Source organism: Mauremys reevesii, linkage group 3, assembly GCF_016161935.1.
Source record: "Mauremys reevesii isolate NIE-2019 linkage group 3, ASM1616193v1, whole genome shotgun sequence".
NCBI classification, from domain to species: domain Eukaryota; kingdom Metazoa; phylum Chordata; order Testudines; family Geoemydidae; genus Mauremys; species Mauremys reevesii.
Genome location: NC_052625.1, coordinates 80,173,539 through 80,191,955, shown reverse-complemented (window position 1 = coordinate 80,191,955; position 18,417 = coordinate 80,173,539). Strand labels below are relative to the sequence as shown.

The 18,417-nt window shown below is 41.3% G+C and overlaps 1 protein-coding gene across 5 annotated transcripts in view; it reads right to left on the bottom strand.

Annotated features, from left to right (window-relative positions):
- Positions 1-18,417, bottom strand: part of PCNX2 (pecanex 2) — a 240,648-nt gene that overhangs the window by 103,861 nt on the left and 118,370 nt on the right. For all 5 annotated transcript variants that reach the window (XR_005595903.1, XM_039529322.1, XM_039529325.1 and 2 more), the window contains exons 20-21: positions 10,456-10,597; positions 4,358-4,535 (exon numbers count right to left, since the gene is read on the bottom strand). Coding sequence is in view for 4 of the 5 variants with exons in the window: in XM_039529322.1 (XP_039385256.1) it covers positions 4,358-4,535; positions 10,456-10,597 (320 nt within the window). In the remaining variant the exon portion in view is untranslated. The remainder of the gene's footprint in view (positions 1-4,357; positions 4,536-10,455; positions 10,598-18,417) is intronic.

Here is an 18,417-nt window from a genome sequence, read left to right as displayed (position 1 = left end):
AAAGAGAAGGTTAAGGGGTGACTTGACCATAGTCTATAAGTATCTACACGGGGAACAAATATTTAATAATGGGCTGTTCAATCTAACAGAGAGAGATATAACACGATCCAATGGCTGGAAGTTAAAGCTACACAAATTCAGACTGGAAATAAGGCATAAAATTTTAATGGTGAAAGTAATTAACCATTGGAACAATTTACCCAGAAGCAGAGCAGATCTCCCCCTCGCTGACAATTTTTAACCCAAGATTGGGTGTTTTTCTAGCAGATATGCTCTAGGAATTATTTTGGAGAACTTCTATGTCCTGTATGATACAGGAAGTGATCGTAGATCAGTGGTGGGCAACCTGTGGCCCGAGGGCTGCAGGCTGCCCACCACTGTCCTAGATGATCACAGTGGTCCTTTCTGGCCTTGGAATCTACAAATCTAGGTGCACAGAATGAAGAGAGGAGGGGACCCCCAGTGTTCCTGTACCAATGCAGCCATACTAAAACTGTCTTTACCCTCTGGGCTCCAGGCTGGGTGCTAGGGCTGACATCAGCATTCAGGGCTCCAGAAGAGGTTTGCAGACACTTGTGCAGACTGTGGTCCCACTTGCCATACAGCAGTTTACAGGTGCACAGCTGCACTGGGGGAAGCACAAACTACACCTTTAACAAACAGCTGGGTAAGCATTTCCATTCCCATCATCCCTAGTGGCATTATGCCTGTTCTTGGCTTATGGCCTTGGCTGCTTGTGAGATCACCCTCATGGGTTCATCACACTACCAAATTTATCCCTTTCTTCCTTGGCTTTTTCAGCCAAAAGTTGCAGCTTCCTCTTATACCAACTCCCATAGCCGTGTGGCTGTCAAAGGGAGCTGTACTGGGTGTATTCCATTTGTGATGTGTTTGTGGGAAGAGGTGGGGGGTAAACTATGTGTATTATCCACATTGTGATTTTCCCTGGCTTAACTCAGTTAAGCAAATGATTGATGAATGTCACAGAGATGGAAGAACAGACCTTCCTCTCTAATATCCCCAAATAGTTCATCTCTCATCTCCCTCCCAGAAACTGAATAATCTTCCAGTTTCCATCTGATTATAGAAAGATCCTCAATGCCGATCCCTCCCACATGCTGAGAAGTCTAAGGTGACACACATTCAATTCTTGTTCCCATTTCATCTTTGCCTTACCACTGAAGAGTATTTTCTCATGGTGTACTCATTTTGTGTATTTCTAACCAGTTTTAATATTAAACTTTTAAATTCTACAAATTTTATATAAAATTTAGATGACAGTAAATGCCTTCAAAAGAGAAGTAAATTAGTCATGTGACATAAGTCAACTAGCATTTAAAAAAAACTGAAAAATTCATGTTGATTAAAAAGAACACCCCTCAAAAAACCCCAAACCAAGAGTCGAGTTCACTAAATTCTCACGTTATCTGCATCACCTCAATGCAAGTGGCATGGTTATTTGCAAATGTGGATAAAATCTGTGAGCAGTCATTTTTGCTGCAATGCCCTGATTTGCTCAGTGAGCAGTCATATTGATTTGAATTCTCTGATTTGAATGGATTACATTACTAGCATCATGATGGAGGGAAGAGGGAAGAAACACAATCACTAGGAGATTCAGAGATACTCTATCTGACATTACTAGTGGAGCTTACTCAACAGAAGCCTGCCTAAGGATCCACTAACAAAATTGTGAACGGCTGTCAAGTTTAAAGGTAGTTTCCTCCTGTGTCTGGCAGAAGAGAAAATGGATAGGTGCTCACTGCAGCATCACTTGGAGAACATGCATGCTCTTTTTTACAGTAACTCTGCACAAAAATTATCATCAAAATGATTATGTAAGACATAACACTTAGAGTTCCATTATCAGACAGTGGAAACCTCACACCTACAATGAGTAAGCGGATCTGAACTGCCATTTTATGAATTAGTTCTGCATCGGCGAAGGTGGTGGTAATAAGAACTTGTTTTCTATTTTTTTTAAATAGTTGTGAACATTGAGATTACTGAACTGTGCATTGATTGAAGCTGTCAGCTTCTCTTGTAGCTGAAGCTGTACAGACCACAAAACTTTCAAGAATAGAGCTGGATGCAGTCTGTTTAAAGCTGACTGTGTGGAGAAATTCCTACACCATCTTTGTATGTTGTTATCTTTAGCCCCAAAGTTATGAGATTCTATAAGAAAAGTCCATACAATTTTTAGAACTAATAAAAGTTCATAGTTTAATTAGAGTAAAAAACATGTGCTTTAGGATTAGAAATTAATACCATCCTTAATATTATTTTTCAGAGTTGTTTTAATGACTATTGTGTAAGTATGCATGTGGTTTTCTAACATAAATAATGTAGCCATTTTATTTTAATTTTTTAAAATATCACAAAGCCAGGTTCGCCTGCTGAACTAATGACCTGAGAAATTTCAGGTTTACTGAGATTTGGAAACACTAGAAGACCTATGCTATAGCTCAGTGGTGTAACTAGGCATTTCAGCACTCAGGGCGAGCAAGCATATTTGCGCCCCCTACCATTTTTCATCATTTTTACATGCCCCCTCAGCTTTGCGCCCCGGGCGGCTGCTCTGCTTGCCCCACCCTGGTTATGACCCTGCTTAACTAGACTCTTAATCATGTCTATAATACATAACTTCAGCCCAATACTGTAGACTTTACCATATCAAGCCTCCCATAAAAACACACCGTGTGGTAGGCTACATTTAATTTACCATACACCTTCGATTATCTCACTCTTACTCTGCTCACTAATCCATCTCCTCCAGGGCTAACACTCCAAATCTCACAACAGCTTCAAATAGCCAACATTTAAAAACAAACAGCAAAAACCCTCCACATCACCCACAGCCACAAATATGCAGCTTTCAACAAAAAGTTGTGACATGGCTATTTTCAAAGTAACTATTGATTCTGAGTGCCCAATCTGAGATATCCTAAAGGGGTCTGCTTTTCAGAGGGCAGCACTTACTGCAGCATCCAAGCATCTGCAACTCTGGATCCGCCTTGCTCTTTTGAGCTAGTGAAAAAGTTGAGAGCACTTAGGGTTTCTATTACCAAGATCAACAACAATCTCTTTTGAGAAGAGAAACCTACCACCTCTCCTAGAGCACACCATAATCCAGCTCATACTTAAAAATGTCACTCAACACAACCAACCTCTCCAATTACCACCCAGAAACCCAGCTCTCACTTCTGAGTAAGCTAATTGAGAAGCTTGACAAAGGCCCTCTAACTCCATCTAGGTAGTGTCAATATCCTGGACCTTTCCCAGTAAGGTGGTTAGGACATCGAATAGAGACAGCACTGGCTGCAGCGATGGCTGGCATCCATACTTATATTGTTGGATCTCTGCACCACATTTGTTAAAGTTAACCATGGAATAATGCCTTTCCCCTCTCAGAAATGTGGCACAGTTTAGCTGGATCACACTGACGATACGTCTACACTAGGGTAAAGCAAAAAATATTCTCACCAGAGCTACTACTAGGCCCAGTTGTATCAGGACTCATATACCATGGTGATAGGTGACTGCATTAAAACAAAACAAAACAAAGTAGATAATCAGTATTAGCACTGCTGGGAGCCCTAGTGTAGACAAAATTCAAGCAATTTCTGGCACCATGTCAATTTAACCTGCTTTTGGTTTGCGAGGAGCTGCAGAGGTCATGAATTAGGGTACAATCTGGAATTCTGAAAAGAGTTTTAAGACTGTAAGTATAACTCAGAGGAAAAAAAAGAGAGAGGAATATGATAAGAATCCATGACAATTCAGAGTTAATATTGTAAAAGTAAAGAAGAAGCTTGAGTTTAAGGTTAAGCACAGTATAACAAGGATAATGGCCTGAAACTAAGGCAGGAAAAATTTAAGTCAGACATTAGGAAAACATTTCTTATCATAAGGATGATTAGATATTGGACTAATTTCCCAAAGGAAATTGTTGAGTCAAACACCAGAGGCTTTCAAAGGAAGACTAGATAAAAACACTCATGCAATTAATACGAAGAGCAACCCTGCACAAATGGCTCAAAAGGCCTCTTTCAAGTCATTTATGACTCTATTCTTAAAAAATCTGAATTGTGAACTTTTGTAGCATCATGCAAACAAAGAAGTAAATATGAAGTTTCCTACAGAAACGGAAAATACATTTAACTTTAAAACTATTGGTTTTATCCTCCACTGAGATTTTTTTCTGTGATACCAATGGCCTGCTTCTGTTAAAATGATATTATAACAATTATATTTAAAAAAGATATTTCAGCCATTTATCAATGCAGTGACATTGGAAAGATAATTCAAACTATGAAAACATTTTATATCAAGAAAACAATGATGTTTGTAAACTTGCCTTGTGAAACACAATGGACATCATGAAAAAATCCAGCAAGAAATTCTCTGAGATATCTCTGTAGTCAAATTGGAAGAAGATTACAGTAAAGCTCAAAGTAACAAATTGATGAACCGGATTACAGAATGATGATCGGAGCAGCTTCATCCCAGCAATTGTTATCAGGAAAATATCACAGCTGTGGGAGTGAGGGAAAAGAAAACCTAATCAAGTTAACATAACAAAAAATTAGACTATAACTAATGAACATGAATAACCATATTAGACCTACTCTTGATTGGTATGTCTATCTACACACATATCGTTAATTTATTTTTATATTAATACTAGTTTTTGTTTTAATAATCACGTTTATTTAATCCATCTGCAATAGCACAGTTTTACATTGCCAGCATTACATATCTCTGGAGTACTTACAGAGCTGTAACACGGGAACAATTCTGTATTATAAGAGTAGCATCCATTATTGTAGTAAGTACCTTATAACATAATAAAGATATAATTAAATAAAATCCCTAAAATAGATTTTCAACTTGTGACTTAAGTCTGGCACCATTAATTTATAGCACTACAATTTATACAGCTTTATATTAGAAGGCAGCCTGTTGCCAATTACAGGCAATAAGCCTGAATCACCATGTTATCCAACTTTAGGCTGGTGCAGTGATGAATCAAACCCACTATTTGTAAAATGCTGAAAATAATCCTCCATGCCAATTACAAAACAACAGAATACTTGTGAAAGCATGTGGCAATTGACAGCTCAGAAAGTTCTAAATGGAGTGGTGCATTTTTGTCATTTTAAGGCTCACAGTTTGTGCAATTCCAAATTTATTTTATTTTTTGTGGCATTTATTCACTACATGTTTAATGAAGATCCAGGTTTCATTGAGTTCAGGCTTAGTCATCACTGTCTGGAATGCCAAAAGACCTCATTTCTTACCTTGTTAGAGATTCTCTCAATTTTATTTGGATTTCTGAGTGCAAAACTAGGGACTACAATAAAATGTTTGTGACCGTCTTAGAACATCTCCTCAGTGGGATGAGAACATTTGTTGGATTTGATGTTCATCAAGAACAAAATTCTTGGGGCAGTGAGGAAGATTTTAATGGGGAGAGGCATAAAATCACAGAGCAACAACATCAACTGAAAGACCCTTTTCCTGATCAGGTCGATATTTATGCTTGTCTAATATCCACAAAATTTCAGGCAGAAGTTTTTGAGCCTATAATATCTTGCTAAAGGATAAGGGAGCATTGCTTCCTGGTAATTCTCTCTCTTTAAAGATATTGCCACACAGGATTCTTTTTTTGGGGGGGGGGATGGTGGTGGCAGGGGGGTGGGGTTGTCTTAACCTCCCAGTCAGAGGTGAAAGTAAGCCGGTACGGTGTACCGGCAAGAGCCAGTACGCCGTGCCGGACCGCACTGGCTTCGGGGGCCAGGATTTAAAGGGCTCAGAGCTCCCGCAGCTGCGGGCAGCCCAGAGCCCTTTAAATCCCGCCCGTGGCTCTGGCGGCTGGGCTGGGGCCGGGATGTAAAGGGCTCAGAGCTCCCCGCCGCTGCGGGCAGCCCAGAGCCCTTTAAATCCCGCCTGCGGCTCCGGCGGCCAGGCTGGGCCCGGGATTTAAAGGGCTCAGGGCTCCCCTGGCGGCAGGAGCTCCAGGCCCTTTAAATCCCAGCCCCAGCCCGGCAAAGCTCGGGGTTCCCCGTGGCGGCTGGAGCCCCGGGCCCTTTAATTTGCCCTGGAGCCCCAGGGGGCTCCCAGCCACCTCTGCAGCTGGGAGCTCCTGGTTGATTTAACGGCCCTGGGGCTCCCAGCCGCAGCCGGTGCCCCAGGGCCTTTAAATCTTGAGAGGCCCCGCCCCTTCCGGATGAGGCCACGCCCTCCTCAGGACTCCAGCAGTACCAGTAAGTCCTGTAAGTTACTTTCACCCCTGCTCCCAGTGGAAACATGGTACAACTGCCCTAGCTCAGAGTGATCTCTTTTTGTTGTTTAACCTTTTGAGGCAATGACAGTAGCAGACAACATGGTAAGCTGCCCCAGACTGTCCAATATGCATCACCAACCACCACTCCCTTTGGTTCTGGAACATTCCAGTCAGTTTCTGACAGTGCCGTAAGCAAGGGCTCCAACCCCTGCTCATCATCCCTCCCGACCCCCTCCACACACTCCCAAAACACACATAGAGCAATGCCATTTCTTAAATCACAAAAACAGATGCAATTAGAAAAGTCAAATACATCCAGCCAGATAGGAACAACAAAATGAAATTGCAAAAACACATTGTCTCAAAAAACATCCCTCCAAATTCTGAGGGTAGATGGACAAGTGAATGAGAATCTTGCAAGATGATATCTTAAAAGTAGAATTACAGGCATGGAAAGTAACTTCCCCTTCTTTAAGCTACTGTATACATGACATTCTTCTTCCTGGAGAGTATGTAGCTAAGAACGGAGAGATAATACCGCCCTCTCTAATAAGAGGACTAAAGAAACAAAGAATCCAGGGCTGCCCTGCCTTAGCAGGAGATGATAGCCCTGCCGGCTGCTTTGCTGAGACTCTTTCAAGCCCTTTTGCCCTAGCAACCAGGTTTTGATGCAGGTAAGCACGTGTTGTTAACGCCTAGCGTGTGCAAACCCAGACAGAGGTATTTGGTGCTGAGGTTGGCTCCTTCAACTAATTATTTCTGGAGGAAAAGGGTTGGGAGTTGATTGGTGCCTTTCCCACTCGGCTCAGATAATACAAGATTTTGGGACTGCTCTTCACTCGCCCTACTGCCTCCACCCTGATTCTTCTAGACAGTTGCCCCAGGGGGCTTCATTTCAGATGTCATAACCAGGAACAATACTTTAACCTTGTTTGGTGCTAGAGGCTCTGGGGAGCCCTAAATCCTCCCAAAGAAACTTCTTAAAAATAATTATTTAAAAATATATATATGTGTGGTACCCACATTTGGCAGTTTCTGCATTTCATCCTCACATTTGTTTTGCAAAAGTCAGATAAAAACTGAAGGTAGGTAATTCTTCATCTCAATTTCTTGAGTGATACAAGCTGATTTCAATTTTCAGATTACAAGGTCCAACTATCTTAACAATTCTCATGATTTTATTGCAAGTCGTGCAATGTTTGGAATTTTTTTTTCTTGTTCTGATGATGTGATTTCTGTATTCAGACTTGTGCCATTATCCCTCAACAGTGAAGGTACTTAGCCACTGGAACAACGAACCTAGCGATGTAGTGGATTCCCCATCATTGAAGGTAAAACTGGATGTCCTTCTAAAAGATATGCTATAGCTCAAACAGAAGTTACGGGTTTGGTGCAGGAATTACTGGACATGATTCTATGTAGTATTTTATGCAGGAGGTCAGCCTAGATTATTATAACAGTCCATTCTGGCCTGGAAATCCACAAAATTTAAATGGTCATCATCTCCCACTGCTTTCACTGGGGGCTGAGCCAGGCTGCCTTCAGGGACTAAGGGAGACACCCTTAGTCATTAGGTGAGGGCAAGCAAAGATATAAGAGAATGAGAAGGCACAAGGAATGAGAGTGTAGAGCAGCAGGGCAGGAGATTGTGGTAGGATCATGAGGAGTCAGAGGAGTGTGGGGAGAATTGGATAGACTGAGAGAGTTGCAGGGGCTGCAAGAGGCTGACTGAAGAGGAGTGCAGAGAAATAAGCCAGGCTGAGGGGGTGCCTGGCAACATGGAGTGCAGGAGGAAAATGGGGTACCAGGGAATGTGAAGGGTGGGAAACAGTGAGGGGAAAGGGAAGGAAATTCAGGGAGGCAAGTGAACATAGGGGCCATATGGGCAAATATGGAAGGAGAACATGTGTGGGGTAGCTGCCATTCTATCTCCCACTATGCTCCTCTCTTAAGTATTCTGTCAAGTTAGGGAAGAGGCTAGGGAGGAATAGTGTGGCAGCTCTCCACACCAAATGGGATAAGAACAAAATGAGCAACAGTCAGGACCTGCATTTTTAAGTGTGTCTTCAAAGGGTGAATTTAAAATCTGAGATGTTCACGCCTACATTGGCAACTGGTGGCATTCCCCTAAAGGTTAAACTATCAGAAGGCAGACCCAAATATGATTACTTTTTAAAATCTCATGAATTGGGGTGGGTCTGACTCATGATTTTGAACAGTTGGGGTTGCAATTCTACTCTGAAAAGTTACTATGTAAAATAGTATCTTCTTACTCAACACATCTGATCCTCCAATGGATTCAGAGATATATCTGCTGACAAGTGTCAAACTAACATTTGGCTACTTCTTAGTTCTGCTAGACCTGCAGAACCACCCCATCTACGAGAGTGAGCTGTATTACATTCCAGGTAAAATTTTCAAAACATGCCTAGGAAACTTAGAAGCTTAAATCCCATTGACATTCAATGAGACTAGCTTCTTAAGTGCCTATGTCACTTCTGAAAATAGGTATTTTTGAAAATGTTGCGGTATGCTCCTGTACAAAAGTTGATATAGTTTGTTTAGAATGTAAGCTCTAATTTAGAATGTAAGCTCTAATTTAGAATGTAAGCTCTTTAGGACCAGAACCTCTTTTGCTATATGTCTGTACAGTCCGTAGAATCATGGGTCTGGAGCCTCTACATGCTACTGTCATAGAAATTACTATTATTAATAATAATTAATAACAAATTAACCTCGTTATCTCTAGCTTGCTTCTTGCTTGCATATATATATATATATATATATATATATACACACACACACACACACACATACATATACACACACACACATACATATACACACACACACACACACACACACACCTGCCCCTGGAAATTTCCACTACTTGCATCCGACGAAGTGGATATTCACCCACGAAAGCTCATGCTGCAAAACGTCTGTTAGTCTATAAGGTGCCACAGGATTCTTTGCTGCTAATAACAAATAGTTTTTCACTACATCCAAGTTAAAAATAATCTGATTTTAAAAACTAACATCCAGACAATCTGGATATGGGAAAAATAATGCTGCATTTGTAATGGATCTTTGTTCCTGAACACAGGCCAGTTGTTTAACAATTTAAATCACTATAGTACTGAAAAAAGTTCTGTACTAATTCTGCTCAGTGAGGGTATTGCAATCACTACAATACCACTGAATCTCACAGCAGTTTGTAGGTCATCAAGCAAAAATTGCCACCACAAAAGGCTGTCTTCAAAGAACATATTATAATACTGTGGATCAGCAACATTTAGTTCTAATTACAGTCACAGACATTAGACATGGAAAAACCTTATATTGTTTTCCTGATCAGATCCCTGCTAATTCAGGACAGTTCTGCACTCTACATTCTTGAAGCTTTGACCAACCTAGCCTTCAATGACTCTAGTAATGAGGCCTATGACACCTCCTCTGAGAGACTTTTCCACAGTCTAATAAACTTTACAGTTCCCTGACATCCAACCTAGATTTCTCATTTCATCTCATTAATCCTGGTTACTCCCAAGGTGTTTACACCCTTTGAACACCTGCAGACTGGTATAATATCTCCTGGTTTTAGCTGTCATTTGGGCATACTATACATATTTAGTTTTTTAATCTCTCTATATAAATTTAAATCTCTCTAGCCTCAATCATGTTTGCTGCAGCACCAACAGCATCTCTTTTATTATATTTTAAGGCAGTTTGAATTGTCCTTTAACAGAGCCAATAATTATAGTATTTTGTATTTATTGTTATTCATTAATAGCACAAAACCAAATTGTGACAAATAACCAGACTCATTTACGCAACATTAAACTTCATAAAAACATAAGAATGGCCATACTGGGTCAGACCAGTGGCCCATCTAGCCCAATATCCTGTCTTCTGACAGTGGCCAGACGTTTCAGAGGGAATAAACAGAAAAGAGCAATTATCGAATGATCCATGCCCTGTCATTCAGTCCCCAGCTTCTGGCAGTCAGAGGTTTAGGGACACCTAGATTGTGGGGTTGTGGCCCTGACCATCTTGGCTAATAGCCATTGATGGACGTATACTCCATGAGCTTCATCTTTTGAACATTAGTCTGAATGTGAGCAGTCTTAAATCTATGAATCACATATTATGAACTATAATCAACTTACTGTGTACCAAGTCTCTTGTATTTACTAATTGAAAAAGCATCAATGGTGAGAGCATTCAATATTATTGCTGGATACAAGATGTATTTCTCAAAACACTGAAGCCACACATAGAGTCTTTCAAACCACATTAAATGAGCAGCATCTGAAATAAAAACCCAGATAACAGACCATTTTGTCAAATTATTATTTTTTTCAGCGTATAAATACTGTATAGACAATAAATGCATTAAAGTCAAAAGGACAAATCATGAGTTTTGTATATTATACTAGTTAACATAACCACTAATTTATGACACTTCATGTAATCCTTAATTCTTTTGCCATATAGCAATCATGTTGTTCTCTGGGTCTGGCCAATATTTATACATTATATATTTTGCTTCTTTTTGCTGCATCCACCAGATAGGCACATATAGTAGCTGAAATGGTACGTGCTAAAGGATAGATCCTGCTAAGTTTTTAGAAGTAAAACATGACATGATATTAATAAACATATTTGTTTTTCATCACTTTAATCACTTTTCTTACTTAACAATAGTTATTTAACTTAAATATTTATTTATTAAAGAATATTTATAATTAACTAACACCTTTCATGTGACCTAGTGGGGAAGCTGTGTGACCAAGTGGAGACAGCACTGAATGAAGACTCCAGAACCCTGGATTGCTATTCCCAGCTCTGTCACTGGCCTGCTTGATGACCTTGGCTAAGTCATGTCCCCTCTCTGTGCCTCAGTTTCCCCATCTGTAAAATGGGGATAATGATTTGTCAAACTTTGTAAAGTGTTTTGAGATCTAAGGATAAAAAGCACTATAAGAGAGCTAGGGATCATTATTATTATTATTATCCCAAAGGGCCCAAAAATACTTTACAAAGAAGCTATTATATATGTAAATACAGTCTTTTAACGGTGCACAACTATATTATTCAGCAGTCAGACAGGATGTGATTACTGTGTCCAGTTGAAGTTTCAGGGAGAAATTAGGCAGGCAGAGTGAAGTTTCCAGAGTAACACCTGTATTCTTGCAAAAGTGACAGGAATTCTTTAATGAGCACAAATAGTTCAGGTTGTCTGAAAAACAGTATTTGCAACAGCAGAGTGCAGCATACTGGAGTATTGATGCAGTACTGACTCAAAAGTAAGAACCACCTGCTGAACTACCAACACCCCTTCCTACAGCAAGAAGAATAAAATAATCTATTTCAGCAATATGATGGTGAGAAACAAGAGGACACAGTGAATCAAGATTCCGTTGTACCATATGTTCAATAGATACAAGCGGAAAGGTCATGAACCATTCCTTCCAAATTACCTTAATTCATCTTTGGTTGAGGTAACAGGCTTTCAAAAAGCTGTACATGAATTTCTGAGACTCAATATCCTTCACTCTTTATAGTGTAAAGTATTTCCTCTTATTACTGTCTATGGCTCTGATGCCAGGCTTTTTCATAGCTTTAATTAAAAATATGATTCACATTTCAAAATCAAACTTTTTTGCCTTCAAAGTAGCAGGTAGAAATGACCATGGCAATGCTGTGAGGGACCTGTTTTTCACAACCATTTTTCATACATTCTAAATTCAATACATTCTAACAGATATTTCTGGGTACACTTCTGCAATAATTAAACCAATACAGACTAGATGAACACCATAGGAAATAGAGAATATAGAAGAATCTGAAAATGCCTTGACTCCTGATAGTACCAGGGAGCTGTTTGCTTGAGTGATACAAGTGTTCCCAAAGTATGAGCTGAACCATCAATGCAGATCAGTCAAAGTGTAAAGTGGATTTGCCTGGCATATCTCTACTCTCAACCTTTTTAAAAGCTGAGCCGTTACCTTTATGAAAATTATGTTTTTCCAATGAATGAAGACAGACCTAATGGGGGATAAGGGAAGAAATCCTATAACGGTCTTCTATGATTAAACGCATGCAAAAGACAACAAAGCCAGCATAGTCACAAGAGTTGCTCATTATCAAGCAAATGAAGCCTTTTAAAACAAGGACTTTCAGCTGGAAAACAAATCATTAATAAGATTTACATTTCCAGTACACTTTTCTTGGCATTTTGTGGTAACAGTTAAAAGGCAACCTTCAATCAAGTCTCTTGGGTACTTCTTGGTACCCAGGTTTTGTTTTGAAGACATGATTTTTCAGAGGTTTAAATCCTTAATGCATAGCAAATGCATGATTTTGAGGGGATGAGCAGAACCCTTTTGTTGTCTAGTTTGAAGAATGGGATATTGAAGTCCTGCAGCACACTGTGCTCTGACATTATTGTTTTCAAGCACCTCAAGAACATAGGTTGAGAATGATCCATCAAGATATGACAAGCAAGTTTCCAGCTGGGAGCAAAGAGAAGATGACAGCTAAAAAAAAACAACAATCCAAGTAGTTTGCTGAAATAAAAACTGCAGGAGAACTAGAAATTAGTCTCTGGGATTCTAAAATATTTACAGATATTCCTACATACCCAGGCAGCACCTGCTGAAGCCAGTAGATATTAGCAAGGTCAAAATATCAATGAAGTTACATTGTTTCATTCAGCTTTAGTGATTCTCTTGAGATATTATGCAGGAAATGAAAGTTACAGACTTCAGTAACCATGCCGCTCAAATTTTAAACATTCAAAAGTCAAAGTAAATATAATTCTGCCTCAATTTCTTAAAGAGGAAAAACTATTTAGCAAATACAATTCACTTTTAAACACAGATGTCTTAAACACAGAGTACAGCATATCAATATGTAACAGAGATTGTAATGTAATTGCACACAATATGTATCAGAGGTTGTAATGTAATTGTACTGTAACAGAGGGTTAAACGCTACAGTACAGTGTTCTCAAAATATAGCTAATACAGGTGTACAGATCAATTGGTCATTATAAATAGAAAGCCCAGCTAGTAGGTGAGGTAAATGTTATTGGTAAAGGGACTTCTCTGTGCTATATTCTCTCTTACAGGTGTCTATATGGATAACCACTAAGGCTTATATCGACAGAGCGAACACAATGGCTAAACATCACTGATACAACATTGTGTTCTCACTTTTAACTTGATTTTGTTACACTTTTTAAAAATGAGAAATGCCATTTTAAAAAGAACTCTTCCTTTGCATTGGTTCATTGCTATATTTTCAGTAAATCCCCATTGCCACAGATGCCAGGGAAAGACATTATTTTAGCCTTATTACTTCTGCTAGCAGAATATTATGCCCTGCAGAAATACAGTGGAAACTATGTCTGTCATTAAGAAGTTTATATATAAAGTTTTTATCATTAATAATTTGAACATTCCCTAAAGGGCTTGGGTATTAAAAAAGAGAAGGGTTATTTTTATTTTCTCTATACCATGTAAAATGGCTATAAACTTCCGTACAAATATTAGGCTGTCCTTCAGCTTACATAACCCTGGATTAGGCCATCAGTCACTTGACTCATACACAGTAGCTCAATGTGATGCAAGGTGAAGGAGGTCTTTGAGCTTTCATCTTCCCTTCTATCATCTGTGTAAAATTAGGATAATACTGGCCTCCTTTGAAAAGTGGTTTGAGATCAACTGATGAAAAACACTATAGAAGAGCTACGTATTATTATTATATTTGATATGTCCTCCATTTCCATACATAACAATTCCCCTTCTCCACAATCTAAAAGTTACACCAGGGGTAAAACAACTTGCATTTTGCACCAAGTGGTAAAAAAGAGGTTAGGATGTTTAATAAACAGGGATAAATATCCACTTGGGATTGCACGGAAATCCATTTTGTCCAGTAAATAAATTCTGATTTGAATCCAGGCCCACAGAGGTGAAATGTTTGAACATTCATGTTCAAGGGAAGGAGTAACTCAGATTTAAGCCAGACTCATGAATAAATATTAGATGGGCTAGCTGCCCTGTTACCAATAATCTGAAGAAAAAGTCTGAGATTCTTCTCACCATTCCAGCACTTTGAAGTTCTGGTCAGAGGTACATTGTGATGTTATTGATAAACTGTGAATGTATAGATCATTGTTGCAACCAGGGTCCTATGGTTGCACCAGGTCTTGTACAGAGGAGGCCAAGTGGGGTGTCTATGGAAAGGTTGTAGTTTGCTGGTTATGATTATGCTGTCTGTATGTGTGTACCATATTTGTATTTGAAGTTATGAATATTGGCTATGTACCTGTTTGATTCTAAGTAGCCTCAGTGAAGCATTTGGTCAGCTTCTTGAGAATGGGCACTTACTGAGAATAGCCCTATCAAGAAACAAACATTTAACTGACAATGGACTTTGGGAGACACGAATCCACATCTGCGCTTTCCTGAGAACGTTCAAACTAACATGTAAACAATGGCATCGGCCTGCAAAAAGCTGAATCATCCATAGACATGCGACTTGCCCAGGTGGCTACAGACTCTATCTTGTTGCTGTGATCATGCACAGAAGAACAAAGGGGTTTCTGCCCTCAAGAGAGAGAATATAAAAGGCCCTGGAAACCCCTCCATTTTGTCTTCAGCTGGCTCAAAAGATAGCCTCTCCACCTCAAAGAGATGCCTGAAAGAACCTGGAACCAAGGACAGTAACTGGGGGTGGGGAGGGGGAGGAGTGATTGCTGGACCCAGAGTAGGAAGGAGTCTAGTCTATGAAAGAAGCTTATTGGAACATCTCTGAGGGTGAGATTTACCTGCATTTAGTTTCCTACTGTATTAGGCTTAGACTTGCATGTTTTTGTTTTATTTTGCTTGGTAATTTACTTTGTTCTGTCTGTTATTACTTGGAACCACTTAAATCCTACTTTTTATACTTAATAAAATCATTTTTTGCTTATTAAATTGACCCAGAGTAAGTAATTAATTCTGGGGGAGCAAACAGCTGTGCATATCTCTCTATCAGTGTTAGAGAAGGTGAACAATTATGAGTTTACCCTGTATAATCTTTACACAGAGTAAAACTGATTTATTTGGGTTTTGGATCCCATTGAACTGGGTGCCTGGGTGCTAGAGACTAGATCACTTCTTAAGCTGTTTTCAGTTAAGCCTGCAGCTTTTGGGGCAAGTGGTTCAGACCTGGGTCTGTGTTTGTAGCAGGCTAGCGTGTCTGGCTCAACAAGACAGGGTACTGAAGTCCCAAGCTGCCAGGGAAAACGGGCTCAGAGGTAGTCTCAGTACATCAGGTGGCAATTCCAAGGGGGTCTCTGTGACCCAACCCGTCACATACGTGAAAGCTGATGTTTAAGGGAAAGGGGCCCATAATAAGGAATAATCTTATTCTGTAGGGGGAAATCTGCTCAGGGCCCCAGTGGATTTCCTGGACACTTTGGTGGTTGGCAACAGAGACAGAGGATGTGAAGTGTAAGTAGGTACCAGCACTTCCAATGATTAAATAAAAGGGGAGAGAAGGAGCAATAAAGATACAAAGGGAAGAAGTTATTTCATGTAGAACTACATTCCAAGTCTAAGTGTGGTAATGGGGTAGGGAGTTGAAATGCTTAGACACATTTTAAATGCGAATCAAAATGCTCCACTCTTCAGTTTAACTCCTATGTGCCCTATCCTGTTGCACTTGAAGTCAAGTGGAGTTTACCTACTCACATCCATGGATTCAGGGCTTGCTTTTCTACATTAGAAATAACACTTCCCTCCTGCTGGAAGACTGTCTGGGGACTGGAGAACTATAGGATAATGAAATTCCAATAGGTAGAGGTTGCAGTGGCAGTTTTGCTAGACCTCACTTAAGACAGGAAGGGATGTTTACACAGACAGTTTAAAATTCCTTGGGCTTGAATGTTTTTGCTAAAATTGGATAGTTTTAGCAGAAAGCTCTGCATTAAAGATTCAAACCCACCCACCTCTACAATGAAAAGTGGAAAAGTTGCAGTTGGCCTTTCTATCTATTATGATGTCACAATATTCACTTCTATTCTTCCAGTTCCTGAGAGAGTCATCCAAAAGAAAAGACGGTTACTCACCGTTGTAACTGTTGTTCTTCAAGATGTGTTGCTCCTATCCATTCCAGTTAGGTGTGTGCGCGCTGCGTGCACGTTCATCGGAAGATTTTTACCCTAGCAACACTCGGTGGGTCGGCTGGGCGCCCCCTGGAGTGGTGCCGCTATGGCGCAGGATATATACCCCTGCCGACCCATCCGCCCCTCAGTTCCTTCTTGCCGGCTACTCCGACAGTGGGGAAGGAGGGTGGGTCTGGAATGGATAGGAGCAACACATCTCGAAGAACAACAGTTACAACGGTGAGTAACCGTCTTTTCTTCTTCGAGTGATTGCTCCTATGCATTCCAGTTAGGTGATTCCCAAGCCTTACGTAGGCAGTGGGGTCGGAGTGAGTTGTTGCAGAATGCAAAACTGCTGAGCCAAAGGCTGCATCAGCTCTGGACAATTAGACCAAAGAGGCAAAAGTCCGGATCGAGGACCAGGTAGTTGCACGACACAACCCCTGAAAGGGTATGTGAGCCAGGAAGGCAGCAGAGAAGCCTGAGCCCTGGTGGAATGTGCAGTAAGGTGGTTCTATGGAACATGGGCCAAAACACAGGAGGTGCGGATGCACAACGACATTGAAGATGAAATCCTCTAGGAGGAGACAGGTATGCCCTTCATCCGGTATGCCGGTACGACGAAGGTTTGGGGGCGTTACGAAAGGGCTTTGTCCGCTCGATATAGATTGCGGACGCCCTATGGACGTCTAGGGAGGGCAATTGTTGCTCTCCTTGCGATGAGTGTGGCTTCGGAAAGAAGACCGGAAGGAAGATATCCTGGTTGATATGAGAGGCCGACACCACCTTAGGGGGGGAAGGTCGGACGTGGTAACAACTGCCCTTGTCCTTGAGGAACACAGTATACCGTGGGTCCATCGTGAGAGCCTGAAGCTCGGAGACTCGTCTGGCCGATAGAAAGGCTACAAGGAAAACTGTCTTCCAGGACAGGTGTCAGCGAGCATGTTGTCAGTGGCTCGAATGGGGCAATCATAAAACTGGTTAGAACCAGGTTGAAGACCCAGGTTTTGGCGGGGGCCAACTGGGGGGGTATAACGCTCCAAACCCAGTGGTCCCTCGAATGAGCCAATCGTCTAGATACGGAGAACGTGTATCCGACGGTGACGAAGAGAGGCGGCGACTACAGCCCTGCACTTTGAATACACTTGGGCTGTATAGAGGCCAACCGGGAGGGCCGTATACTGGAAACAATGGTAGGCCCCAAACCGGGGGTACCTTCTGTGTGGAAGAGAAATGGTGACGTGAAAATACGCGCCCTTCATATAGAGGGCGGCATTCCAGTCTTCGGGACATCGTGAACTTGTTGGGGTCCCGCAGGTCTAGGATAGGTCCGAGACCTCCCTTCGCATAGGGGATTAGGTTTCGTCCTTAGATACCTCCTGTATAGTTCCGATGAAGAGGAGCGTCCGCACCTCTTGCAAGAGGAATCGCTCGTGAGAGGGCCCCTAAGAGGGACGAGGATGGGTAGGCTTTTGTCCCATTGTGGTTAGAAGGACCGCAATTTTGGCTCCTTTGGGGTCCTGATTGACGCCTACGACCGCGTAAGCGACGCCTGCTGGCAAAGTCCTGTCTTTGTCTAGTCGCAGGGTAAGAGCGGTGAGGCTGGGAACGGAAAGGTCGGCGCTGAAGCACCGGCATGTGCATGCCGAGAGAGAGCGCAAAGTGACCCTACTGCCCTTTAGGCTTTGCAGCCTAGGGCCAGTTTTTTCAGAGAACAGGCCTTTGCCATTGAAGGGCAAGTCCTGTATAGTGTGCAGCAGCTGAGAGGGAAGGCTCGATAACTGGAGTCATGAAATGCGCCTCGTGGCAACACCCAAGGCCAGAGTCGTGGCAACGGAGTCAGCTGCATCCAACAAGGCCTAGAGGGAAGCCCTCGCCAGCTTCTTCCTTTGTTCCAGGGCATCGAACTCTTGACGGGAGTTCTGAAGAACCGACTCTGTAAATTTGCCCACTGCCACCCATAGTAGCGGCT